This window comes from Nymphaea colorata, chromosome 8 (assembly GCF_008831285.2).
Source record: "Nymphaea colorata isolate Beijing-Zhang1983 chromosome 8, ASM883128v2, whole genome shotgun sequence".
NCBI lineage: Eukaryota > Viridiplantae > Streptophyta > Magnoliopsida > Nymphaeales > Nymphaeaceae > Nymphaea > Nymphaea colorata.
The window spans coordinates 14,849,659-14,862,727 of NC_045145.1; the positions used below are offsets into that span (position 1 = coordinate 14,849,659).

At 38.2% G+C, this 13,069-nt stretch overlaps 1 protein-coding gene across 1 annotated transcript; it reads left to right on the forward strand.

Moving 5' to 3' along the window:
- Positions 1-1,345: 1,345 nt before the first annotated feature.
- On the forward strand, positions 1,346-12,819 carry LOC116259543 (outer envelope protein 64, mitochondrial). The gene is made up of 14 exons (XM_031637403.2): positions 1,346-1,369; positions 1,618-1,907; positions 1,997-2,149; positions 3,513-3,637; positions 4,463-4,588; positions 4,978-5,160; positions 5,815-5,959; positions 7,890-8,058; positions 8,812-8,946; positions 9,086-9,286; positions 10,643-10,770; positions 10,854-10,905; positions 12,178-12,247; positions 12,460-12,819. Exons 1-14 carry the CDS (start codon positions 1,346-1,348, stop codon positions 12,540-12,542), a joined length of 1,884 nt encoding a protein of 627 aa, XP_031493263.1. The 3' UTR covers positions 12,543-12,819.
- Positions 12,820-13,069: the final 250 nt, after the last annotated feature.

The following is a 13,069-nucleotide window of genomic DNA, read 5'->3' on the forward strand; positions in this document are numbered from 1 at the left end:
GGGAGACTCGAGGTTCTAAAGAATGGTGGATTTGTCATTCGTGATTTTATAATATGCCAAAAAGGTGGATGTCAAATCAGATGAACTTTGGGTGAGCCAGAGGAATATCCCACCGCGTGAGTGAGATCCGAAGCCTATGCTTTTCTGCCACTCAAAGGTTTATGGCTGCATTAGGGTTTTGAGTGGGGGTGGTGTAACTTTCAGCTCGTTGTCGCGTCTATCCCATTCTCTTAGGAGCGGAATTAAACTGGCAACTGGACTTTCACTACCTGGTCAGCCCCATCAATGTTGCTTGGACTGAGGGTGGACTTCACGGTGGATTTTAGATTTGCATGAGAAGCAACACTGACATTGTCGCTTGGACTGAGGGTGGACTTCACAATGGATGTTAGATTTGCATGAGAAGCAGCAATGACATGACAGGAACCAGCCGAGCACGAGAGAGACAGACAGATCCAAGCTTCGCTTACCGCATATCAAAATGGCCATATAATCCATGTCCTGTCGATTTGTCTTCATCAACTTGGATGATTTGAAATCGCCCCGCCTCGATCTATTACATGAGGCAACTAAACATGCCCTGATGTTGTAAAAGATTGACTCGGTTCGAATAAAGGGTGTGATTTTCCTGTGGCTCGGCTAAGAGAAGGAGACCTTTCTGCATAACAGTATGCTTCAATTCTAGTTGGAACCGCGTCCTTCCCATCCCTATGGGTTGAGAAGGTGCACCCAAGGAGTTTTCCAGCTGCAGCTCTGCTCACTTTTTCCTTTGGAGATGATGGGAAGAAAATTTAAGCGATCTTCAAAATGGGAACACCATACAGGTTAATACTCAATAATCTAGTTGTAAACTCGAACCTGATAGGGTCAAAGTACATTTACTATCCAACCAAAAACTGAATCCCTCAAAGTTAAACATTGCAACTCTGCAGTCTCCATCTTTGTGTATCGACGTAGAAATGTATCTCCAAACTGTAGCTAATCTGGTCTAGCATCCGAATCCCCTCCAAATAAGTCGTCTAACTTGCTTTACGTGTTCATCGATGCACGAGTTCAAATACAGATATGGATATCTGGATTTAGTTAAATTTGGATCCTATCCCAGACTGTGAATAATTGGTCATGTCATCTGGAAAGGCCCTTGAGTAGGGTTCTTTGCCGTTGGCACCAAGAAAGAGTGGAGCCTGGATTTCTTTTGGAGCTTGGGTTCTGGAAGGAAGGAAAGGAGGAGGAAAAAAGAAAACGGAGCGAGGAAATAGGCGAAAATTAGCGACGGTGCAAAAGCAAGTGTCACGAATGAAGGGATATAACCAAAATATCTATTTGCACACTAGCCGAAGGAGGGATGCGTATGTACATTTTCGAAAATGTGAGGGCAACCTGAGTCTAAAGAGGTATTGGTTGATGGCGCAAGCGTGGGCCTACCAGTTTCTCGTGCAAAAAATCGCGGGGCCTCGGGCTGGACGGGGAAAGGATCTCTCAGTCCCCCCCCTCTTCTTTTCGCTGACGGCGTCGAGAGACATAAGACCAACCCCGCCAGCCGAGGGTTTTAGCGCGAATCTCTCTCTCTCTCTCTCTCTCTCTCTTCCCTTTCCTAGAGCCTTCGTTAAACCCTAGTGCCGGTCACCGGTCGCCCTCCGGGAAGATAGTTTAGAGACGGCCAAACTGGATACCTCTTCGTCCCTCAGTCTGAGCAAGCTTCATGTCTCCTCCGCCAAGGTCTGGATCATCGTCGGCCTTGGCGTCGCTGGGATCATCCTTCTCAGCCGGAGGCGTCTGAAGTCGACTGCCCGACTGAAGGATCTTGGCGCCTTCATCGATCGCTTCGTCCTCTTACCATCCCCGCAGCCGCCCCCTCCTGCCGCCCGTCTCCCCCTGACTGATCTCGTTTTCGCCGTCAAGGACGTGTAAGCTTCTTGTTCTGTGATCGGGGTTTGATTCTAGTGTCCATTTTGCTTCTTTTTGTGCTGATTGATCGGTGTTTTCGCGGTTGCAGTTTCGATGTCAAGGGGTATGTGACGGGGTTCGGGAACCCCGACTGGAAGGCGACACATGAGCCGGCCACGCGGACTGCGGCGGCCGTCTCTTCCCTCTTAAAGCAAGGCGCCGCTTGCGCTGGAAAGACGATGTTGGATGAATTTGCGTTGGGGTAGGTTTGGGCACTTTGTTGGTTTTCCCCGGAAGCTTTTTAATGTTCGATTTTCTTCATTTCATCGAATGATACTCTTTCTGATGACGGTTTTTTATTTTCCGGTTGTAATGTAAGTTAGATTTGCGTTGTAGCTACACTAGACATGTTGTCGTGATCATAGATTGCCGGTGAGTTGTACTGCTGCATTTGCACGGTAGACGTCATATTAGTGGCTCTGCCTTCAAGATTCTGTTCCACCCTGATTAGAAATTGCGGCAGTTTCTTCTCAGAATTAATATAGGTAAGTCGCTTGTTGGCTGTTTGTTTTTGGGAGGCCATATGCATATAGGCGGTCGCTCTACTTGCTCGATTCTAAATGATTGGTAGACCTGAGTACTAACCCCATGCCATCAGCAAGCACTAGTGAGCTGCCCTTCTGCTAACGATAATTTGCTAAACTACCCTTACTGAATCCATTGGTTAATTTTCTTCTGACACTGAAGTGTGGACCAGCTAAAAGTAAAACGTAGGGCCCTTGTCTATAGATTTCCTACTTATATCCAGCTGAAGATAAACCTTAGTTGGTTATAGCTTTTAGTTCGTGCCCCATATGGAATAAGATAAGTTCTTATCATAACTTATGTATAACTTTGTCGCTATAAGTCCCAGTTGTAGGTAAAAATTGTTGCTTCCTTGTGTAACATTGTAAACTTTGTTGCTGATGGACTCTAGTTTCTGCCTTCAGTATAGATTGTTGCCAAAGTAGGAACTTCAAGTGTTGTGAATCACAAAATTGTCTTTTCCTGTTTCATGGATCATTATGGAGAACCAACTTTGTCTGAGCAAATGTGTTCAAATGAGTAATATGTATTGCATGCATACATTTTGAAAAATGTAGGCTTAATTGATTAAGAACATGTCTTTTCCAAAATTCAATTAATGGTGAGAAGCATTGAGCATTTCGCTTGATTGAGTGTCCTATCTTATTTGTTCTGTTTTTTCTCATTGCACTTTACTTGCAGTTGTAGAAGTTAAATGGACGCTTACCCATTCTGGATGGTTTTGCGTATCCCTAGTACTTGATGAACAAGTTTCCGTAGCCAACAACTTAATATTTTTTTTTAAATGTTAACTATGGTATTTCTTATTTACATGTCTGATGAACAGTTTCTTGCAACTTTTTAATCTTGATTTGCTTGTATTTTGTGTGTAGTGTTCAAAAGAAAAAAAATGTACGTTCATTATTGTTTGTCATTGACACATGACTTTTTTTTTTTTAATAGACTTCTATTCAGCGGTTTTAACTACATGATATTTTTTAAAATAATCTTTTGCACAAATTTGAACAAATCTGATATGTTTTAACGAAAATGACTGCCAGCTTTACTGGGGAAAATAAACACTATGGAACTCCTATGAATCCAGAAGAGCCATCACAAATTCCAGGAGGATCTTCAAGTGGTTCTGCTGTTGCCGTTGCTGGTGAATTGGTGGACTTTGCACTTGGTATGTGTTGATTCATTGTTTATGAGATCAGGTTTTGACTTTGTGCGTGCATCAAAGTTTTTCTCCTTGTGCAAAAACATAGGCTTTTCTGGTGTATATCCTAGATCGTGAGAAGTTTTATTCTATTGATTAGGGTCATAACGTGAACCTTTCTTACCCTGTTATTGTATGAAATGTTTTTGCAAGTAGTTGCATATGCGAGTACCTATTTGAATTCAAAATGCTGAATTTTGGTGGTGTATGTCTTTTATCTTCCGAAGCTAATTTTTGGCAGCTTCTTTTTTTTTTTTTTAACTTATACTAATGGTTATAACTTTATTATATGCATATGTTTCATAGAAGAACCTTTGTCTAAGTTTTTCACGCACATACCCATGTGCTCTTCATGTATATACAGTTTTACTTAAATGCTTAAGTCCATGTGAGACTTTAATTGAAGCTTCGGACGACTTTTTATCTTTATTTAGTAATGAATGGTTCAAAGAGTTAAAAGAAAAACAAAACATGTAAGAGACATGTATATAAGATTCTTAGTGTAACCATGTTTATCTCCCTATGTGTAGCACTTGTGTAGCAGAATGCATTTGCAATTACTCATGCTACCAAAATGGATTAGATTTTACTTTTCCTATTGTCAAAGATGGAGGGAAAGTGTTTTCAGGTTCTCTAGGAGGCATTGCCTAATGTTTTGGATAATTACTGATTGTTAAATCTGGCTGCATTAATCCTGAACTAATAAGTTCATTGTGAATTATATGCTGAAATATGTATTCTGTGAACAAGATTGATAATCATTGCCAGTTATAAATGTTTGTGAACTTTTAGGTACTGACACTGTTGGATGCGTGAGAATACCAGCTGCATGCTGTGGAATTCTAGGGTTTCGTCCCTCTCATGGCTCTGTTCCCACAGCTGGAGTTCTGCAGAATTCTCCAAGTCTGGATACAATAGGTATGTTCTCTGGACTTCTAGAAGATGCACTTTGTAAATTGTTTTTTTCCCTTATTATTGATGAGTGTGTTTATCTATAGTACTCCTCTTGTTAATCTCTTGGAAAGTGGGCTCCAGACATTATTGAGAAGCTGCTATAAATTCTAGTTTTTCTCAGATTGTATTCTCAGAACTGCATTTTTTTGCATGTTAAGTTATTTTTTTCCTAATATGAACACTATTTTATGGCCTTTCCATTTCTTGGAAGCTTTGTGGCACACTTAATTAGCTGCAGTGATCTGAATTTGTTTTTTTTTTGAGTTCTGTGCTCCTTCTCCTTCTTGGTCCCTTTTTCTTTTTACGGGAGTCGTTACTCTTTTGTACTTTATTTGCTGTGCAAAAAACTTCAGGATGGCTTGCGAAAGACCCTTCAGTTTTACGGGAGGTAGGGCATGTGCTATTGCAGTTAGCGCCTGGGAATCTCCGAAGGTCAAGGAGGTTTATATTTGCTGATGATTGCTTTCAGCTATCAACAGTTCCTAAGCAAAAGTCAGTTTGTGTTATTGAGAAGGCAACAGAGAAGTTGTCTGGCTGTAAGTGCACCTCAACTTTTTTTCTTTTCTTTTTTTTTCCATTCTTTCTAAATGAGATTGAGATACTCCTATATAATATGATTAATGATTTTATCAAGGCTTATTCGCAGATTCATATTCTATTTAATCTCGGACCAGTTTTTCTACCTTAAAAAGGTTAAGATGTCTGCTCATCTTATACCGTGGCCAAACACCACAAAATTAGTACATATAGTTAGTTTGGTTGGCCCTACCGTTTGGACTCAAAAATTTAGGAATTTATTCTAACCGTACTTATGTTGATAAATCAATGCACTTTCAGATCACAATCTATGCTTTAGATCACAATCTATGGTTTCTTACATTTCATTTCCTTTTCCTATTTCTCACTCATTGTCCAAAATATTTCATCTTCCTTCTTTGTGTTGCTCAACAACCACGGTTTCTGGTTGGGATGTGATGAGAAGAGAGATACGGTAAATTATTGAAGTGACTGATGGTCATTGGTTGAAGGGAAGTATCTATGTAGTGTGCACTGCATTCACATATTTGAAAATAATATTATATATATCCACTTCAACAGAAATGGATATATTGTTTGTAAATAACACTTAAAGCAGTGTTATTACTCACCTTTATGGGTTTCTGATGAAGTGAACCTTTGTCTTTATACAGATCAACCTCCAAAGCATATCAATCTTGGCCAATACATTGCTTCTGCTGTTCCAAGTTTAAGGGGGTTTCATGAACCTTCAGTAACTGTACAACAAGGAACATCTACTCTAAGAGTTCTTTCATATGTGATGGCACTACTGCAAAGGTATAGAGTGGAGGAAGTTTGAGATACTCTCTTTACATGTTCATTGGACCATTTTATGGTTTAACCTGTCTTTGCACAATTCTTCCCTTGTAAATGATCAGTTACAGTTGCTTTGGTTATCATTTGCATTTTCTTGCATTTTACGAGCTTGAAATGAAGTTCTTTGGATATTATTTGTCTTTGAAAATGCAGCCACTTTTTTATTACTAAAAAGATGGGAGAAGTAAAAAATAAAAAATAGAAATAGATCTGGATTCCTGTTTTTTGTGTGTTCTAATTTGTTAATGGTGTTAAGCACAATGTTTACTATTTTGATTAAGTCACTGGTTAGACAACAATTCGTGCATAGTGGATAAGTCTCTCTCTCTCTCCCCCTCCCTCTCTCTCCCTCTTTGTTTGTCTATCTGTGCGTGTCGGGTCTCATGGTGCTGCTTTTAAAATCTATTATGTGAGTTTTTTCCATGCATGTGACTAAATGATTAAATGCTAAAGTAACAAAGGACCTTGTGTGATATCACTGAGTATAATGAAGTTCAAAAAAGAATATTTTACACTCTTAGAATGTAATGCATTATAAGTTGACAACACGACAGTGAAAAATAGAGCATGCCACGTACTCCACTTACACATTTTGAGTCTTTGACCAAGATACCGTCAATGAGCAGTGTTATCTGTTTCGTACGATACAACTCGTTTGGGTGAAGAGAACTTAGACGATACAGGTTTGATACACGATGCACCTGCGTATCACACCCGTATCGGGTGTATTGTACGATACATGAACGACACACCGTATCTTATGGTATGGGGTTAAAATTTAAAAAGGGGCCTGAGGTCCCTTTTTGCTTCATTCTTTTAAACCGAGACCCTCTCTTCCTCTCTCTAAACTTCTCTAAAGCCTGCGAGAGGGAGAGATTTTGCTGGTTTCTCCAAAAAATCGCTGATTTGAGGAAGAAACCATCGATTTGATGAACTCGTGACGTAGTTTACTAAACTGTACAACACTCTAAAGTCTAAACTCGTGTGATGGATGGTCTTTAAACTTGTGATAGATCATGAATGTTTTAGTATGTTATTTTGAATCTCTAGTCTTACTTTTCATTTTTTTTGAATTTGTTGTTGTTATATATGCCTATGGTTTATGAACGATGAATGACGAATGATGCATCATTAATGTGCTTTATGTGTAATGAGTTTTCTTTTATAGCAAATACATTGTTCTTAGTTTTTCTAATGTTTTGGCTATTTTTCTTAAATTTTTCCTGATTTTTCATGTTTTTTACTAATCTTTTTAGTGTTTTTTTAATTAAAAAATCATTTTTATGATAGGTTGCTGTACATTTACGATATGTTATGATATGGCATATAGGTTGGCCCGATTGATACACGATACAATACGATACGCCAGTGACAACATTGCTATTTATACATGTTCAATGTTCATGCTTGAGTTGTATTTCTATATTGGCCTCTTAAGTCTCACTAAGTAGCACCCTTTTTTAGTGAAAAATTTTCAGAGCATGAATTGAGAAACTGTAGATTCCCTTGGTCAGCCATGATGTCCTTATTTTTTTTTTTACCTGTCTAATTCCTTTATTGGGCCTCTCCGAATGTTGTATGTGCTTTTTTGCTTTATGTTTTTCTCATTTTTTTAAATAGATAAACAGAACATTTTGGAAGTTTTTTCTAGTTGATTTTGGTTTTAACAATACCATGTTCTATAATTAATTGATGACGTGCCCCCCTTGTTAGTGCAACGAGCAATGCCTGTGCCTTTTATCTTTAATGTGTTATTATTATTGGAAGTGATTATAGTTAACTGGCACCATGTTGATTTATGTTTTTTGAATACATGAATCTGTACTTTTAGTTGGTAGTGATTTATGGATTTCACCATAAGTACTGATAATCAAAATTTTTTTGACTTTAGATATGAATTCCGAGTGAACTACGAGGAATGGTTCAATAAAATGAAGCCAAGTTTGGGGCCAGACGTCTCTGCTCAAGTGCACTCAGCAATGAACAGCACAGAAGAAAACATCAAGTCTTGCTACAAAGTCAAGTCCGAAATGAGGTCTGCATTGAATGGCCTCTTGAAGGTATGTTTTTATGAATCAGTTATCTTGGACTAAAAAAACTCATATATATATATATATATATATATATATATATATATATATATATATATATATATATATATGTATGTATGTATGTATGTATATATATGTATATGTATATTGTATACATACACATACACAGTATAGACACTGACTACTATATCATGCTCACACTGCTGACATCAAGTGCGAGATGTGGCTGTGTTGAATATCCTCTTGAAGACATTTCTTCTGAGTCTAATATGTCCATTACAAACCTTCATACACATGGCTTGCCAGTGTGGCCATGTACCATCCATATGATGAGGAATGCCACATGATTATATGTACTTTTTTGTTCTGTACTACAGATTATAAGATCATTGAAAATATGATGATATATCAAGGTGGGTAATCATATGTTCAAATACGAGCAAAATCAAGCTGTTATGCTTGTTTGGTAATATGCAGAAGCTTGGTGGTAACTTTGTGCCAATAAGTTGAGAAAGCACTACTTTTAAAATCAATGTTACAAAGCCACATGGCTGCATTCGCTGAAGGATACTATCTGCTAAAGCTGTTGTTGTGGAGATCATAATGACTTTCCGTTGTAATAATAGTGTAATCCATAGTCTTCAATTGATTGATCAGTAGGTCAACTATTTTTATGGGTAACATTTTCTCATCTTTAATTCAATTGAAGTTGGTTACTTATAGTTACTTTTTAAAATTGTGTTTTCATGGTTCTTTGAGCAGGATGATGGAATATTAGTGGTCCCAACAATTCCCGAGCCTCCGCCTAGAGTTAACTCAAAGAAAAGCTCATACAATCAGTTCCAAAATAGGGCATCTGTATTAATGAGTCTTGCTACGCTTTCCGGTTGCTGTCAGGTACTGAATTGCATGTTGCATGATGGTTCTTGTTAATTTGTTTCATAATGGAGTTTACTCCGTGCCTTCTGTTCAATCATTGTATGTTACAGTATGTATCCTTTAGCAGTTTAATCTTGTAACCATTTTTGCTCATCAGGTCTCCATTCCACTTGGGAAGCATGATGGTTCTTCCATCTCGGTTTCATTAATAGCATCATATGGTGGGGACAAGTTTCTACTTGATACAGTCTTAGACATGTACTCCTCACTTAGAGAAGCAGCTGATGCTGCATCTAATTTACCCCCAGTTCCTGATACTGATGGAGACATGGATACTGCTGAGCTTTTCAAAGAGAAGGTTTGCTTCCACATCAACTGAGATTGTTTGCTAAAGAAACGTGTTTCTGTGGTTTTCATGGTGGTCAAGTTGGTAAGCATATTTGTGTATGGACAACCTATGGTGCTATCCTCTAGTCAATGCAGAAACCACCACTTTAGATCTTTCAAGGTCAATCTCCTACTAATTTCCAGAATGAGGAACAGAAACAAAGAATCATTGAGGAAAATCTTTGACACAGAATTTGGTGGTTCTGTTTGTTAAGTTATGGAGATATCATTTTATTTACTACCAAAAGTCCTGTCATGGCTGGTCTGAATAGTAGCTTGCCAAGATCCGTAAGGGTGAGTTATGGTCATACTTTCAGGCACAGGATTCCTTATCGTTAGAAAGAATATGACTAGCATTTATCTATAAGTATTATTGATACTGGTGGGACTTCATGGTCAAATTATTTTTAGTTTCTATTTATCTGAGAATGTTGATGGTGTACAGTATTAAGCTTTCTTTGATTATGGCACATTTTTTCTGTATGTTCTAGTGTTACCATGACGAAGCTCCTTTTTGTTTCTCTTTTTGGCAATCCTTCTGCAGCTTTTTGGAAGTTATCTGCATAGTTAATGAATAGAGTATTTGTTCTCCCATCTTTTTCAGTTCATTGTATGAAGTCAGTTTATTGGCACATGGATGTGGGTTTCACCACTGCTATGGGATAATGTCTGAATGTGGTTATGTCGAGGTAGTTAATTGCTTCCCAGTTCTAGTTGTTAGGGCCACCCTAAAGGCCTTGTTGGGCTTATGTAACTAGTAGGTCTAACCAAAACCCATAAATTTTGGGGTCTCTTGAATGTTGTAAGCCTAGAAAAAAAAAACTGAAAATAATGGATGTAAACTTAAATATCACATATTTTAACAATATGACACATGAAGGTAAAAAAGCAAAGGGGAAATTGGAAAAGGATCATGGGTGTCCCTAAACAGGCCTGCCACTTAGGAACCTAGGTGGGCCCAGGTGGTAGACCTGCAGTTGTGTTTGTATCTATGAGCCTGCAAACAAAAATCCAAAACTTTTATCTCTTGTTCATTCTCCAGCATGTGAAAACATATGTGGGAAGATTATGATGCAGCTGTTTAGTGATGTCTGGTAGCCTGGTATTTGGGTGTCATGGTAACGTAAAATGATAAAACATGTCCAACACTAGTATGAAGAGGACAAGTTTCGACAATTGTAATTTTCTTAAGTTTTGTTACGAGGATTATCTAGCGCTGTTTCCTTCCATGTTTTATGGTTTGGTATATGAACACTTGTCCAAAAGGCCTCCTTCTATTTTCCTTGTGAATGATGATTGTTTACTTTGTTCACCACATATTTTGCAGGGAAATGCTGCATTCAAGGGAAGGCAGTGGAATAAGGCTGTAAAATTTTATACTGAAGCTATTAAGTTAAACAGGACAACTGCAACCTATTATAGTAATAGAGCCGCTGCCTATTTGGAGTTGGGATGGTATTGATGCTACACTTTTGTCTACATATAATCTATTTTATTCAGTGGTTCACCAATGAACATGTGTTTATTTCTTTTGGCAGCTTTCAACAGGCTGAATCTGATTGTAATGAGGCAATCTTACTTGATAAGAAGGTGAAAAATTGTCACCAGTTAATCTTGCCTGATGTTTTTCTTTGTCTGTCTTATGTTAACCTGCTCTTGCTAAATCTGCTCGTCAGTTAATAGAGGCCGCTGTGCTAGTATTTCTACAAATTTTGTTGCATGGAAGTTTGACAAGTGACAAGTCTGTAGCCAAACTAAGAAATGCCACACGTATAAATTGAAGCAGCACAACCAGAGGCAGACAACAAATGAAAAGCCTGATGATCTTCTGTTGGATTGTGCTGGGGAGATTGTTCAAGGCTGTGAATTTGTTTGTAGTAGTCAGGCTTGTCTCCTTAGGTTTTCAGTGCATATATTCTTATTGGTCTTTTGATTTACCTTATAATCCAGGAGGCCAAGCTAGATAGGACCATGTGCTGTAGTGGCATTACAAGCAACTTGTCAAGCTAGCAACTTGTCAAGCTGTGGTTGTCAAGCCAGATAGGAGCATTTCCAATTTTCCAGACATTCCCAATCTAAGTTTGGGAGACAATTATGGTTGTAGTTCTGTTCTTCTGCTTGGTTTGATCAATGAATTTGCAGCAATTTTGACAGCCTCATTCATTATGGCAGCTTCATGAAAGCAATGAAAATATCGGGCTAAGTAAAGAACATCATGGATGGTCATCATTCCAATCCTGCTCAATGAGCCCGACAGCCAGCCTGCGGGCATGTTGATATGCGATACACCTACATATGCAGCCATAGTGAGGAAAACAGATCAGAAATAGGCATGTCTTGGTTCCTGAGTTGACTAGGATCTGCCAACTTGCGTATCACATCAATCTTTTCTGGTTCAGTCTAAATGGCTGAGCGCTGAGTGCGCCCTGTAGCAATTGGCATGAAGTGACAGCATATTTACATGGGTGATCCAACATTACAAAAATGTTTGAAGCTATAAAATTTCATAGATTTTGCAGTTTGTATTGGAAAGGTCATGTGATGTTACTGGCTGTCTATGTTTCCGGATTTTCTTTGACTAACATGGATTTGCTTCTGACCCTAATCATAGATGACAATGTTTTCTTTCTTTCTCATGGATCTGTGGATCCATGTGGTCTTGGATAGAACTTTAGAGCAGTAATCCACTAGCCTAACAAAGTCAGTAGAATTTTTTCTGTCCTTATTGCTCTCTGCGTGTTCCTTTGGATGATTGCATTGTGATTTGACAGCTTAAAGATCTCATATGCGAACTTCATGCTTAAGTATCTGAATCTTTTATCTACATGATGTGTTAATGTTGTCATTTGTATCTTTCTACAGAATGTAAAGGCATATTTGAGACGAGGTACAGCAAAGGAAATGCTATATTTCTACAGGGATGCAAATGAAGGTGAGCTGTTTAACTGAATGTTTTATACATATGATGACATCATAGCATTTCCGGATGCATTAGCAATGTTGTTCTATCTGGTAAATAAGATGGCCAATTAGCATGCTTTTGGTTTCGTATAGAACTATTTTAGTGTTAACCATATGAATTTTAGATAGAAACCGATAGCTTGACTAAGAAACAAAGTTGAAAGTTGGTTGCTTTGATTCCAGATTTCAAGCATGCCCTTGTCCTGGAACCACAAAACAAGGCTGCCCTTTCTGCAACGAAGAGGCTCAAGAAGTTGATGGAATAAGATTTTTTAAGTTTGCTTTTGTCTCGCTCATCCACATCCCATTTGAGTGTGAGTGGTACTGTTTCCACAGCTATCATCGAAAATTTTCCATGCACAGGCTGTAGGTTTGGCTTTCTCAGCCATATTGAATCTGCTCATAGAAGCAGGTAATGTAATAAATTATCTTTTTTTTGTCACCATTTCTCTGTAATTATATGCATTTTACATATGACAGTTGTCAATTTCTTAATGAACAAGAGATTTCACTATGAACATTAGTCAGCTATTAGAGTTTTAAGCTTGCCTTTGTCTCGCTCATCCACATCCCGTTGAGTCTGAGTGGTTCTGTTCTCACGGCTCATCGAGGTTTGGCTTGCTCAGTCATGTTGAATCTGCTCATAGAAGCAGGTAATGTAATGAAAATATTTTTCTGTCACCATTTCTCTGTAATTATATGCATTTTACATATGACAGTTGTCAATTTCTTAATGAAGAGGCACTTTTTGTCTTGGTTTGTCAATTTCTTAATGAAGAGGCATTTTTTTTGT

Excerpts from the sequence above, each read along its gene's own strand:
- LOC116259543 (XM_031637403.2), top strand. The coding sequence starts at position 1,346 with ATGCGTATGTACATTTTCGAAAAT. Across the intron at positions 2,150-3,512 it reads TTGGATGAATTTGCGTTGGG|CTTTACTGGGGAAAATAAAC; the intron begins GTAGGTTTGGGC and ends AATGACTGCCAG. Across the intron at positions 12,248-12,459 it reads CTACAGGGATGCAAATGAAG|ATTTCAAGCATGCCCTTGTC; the intron begins GTGAGCTGTTTA and ends CTTTGATTCCAG.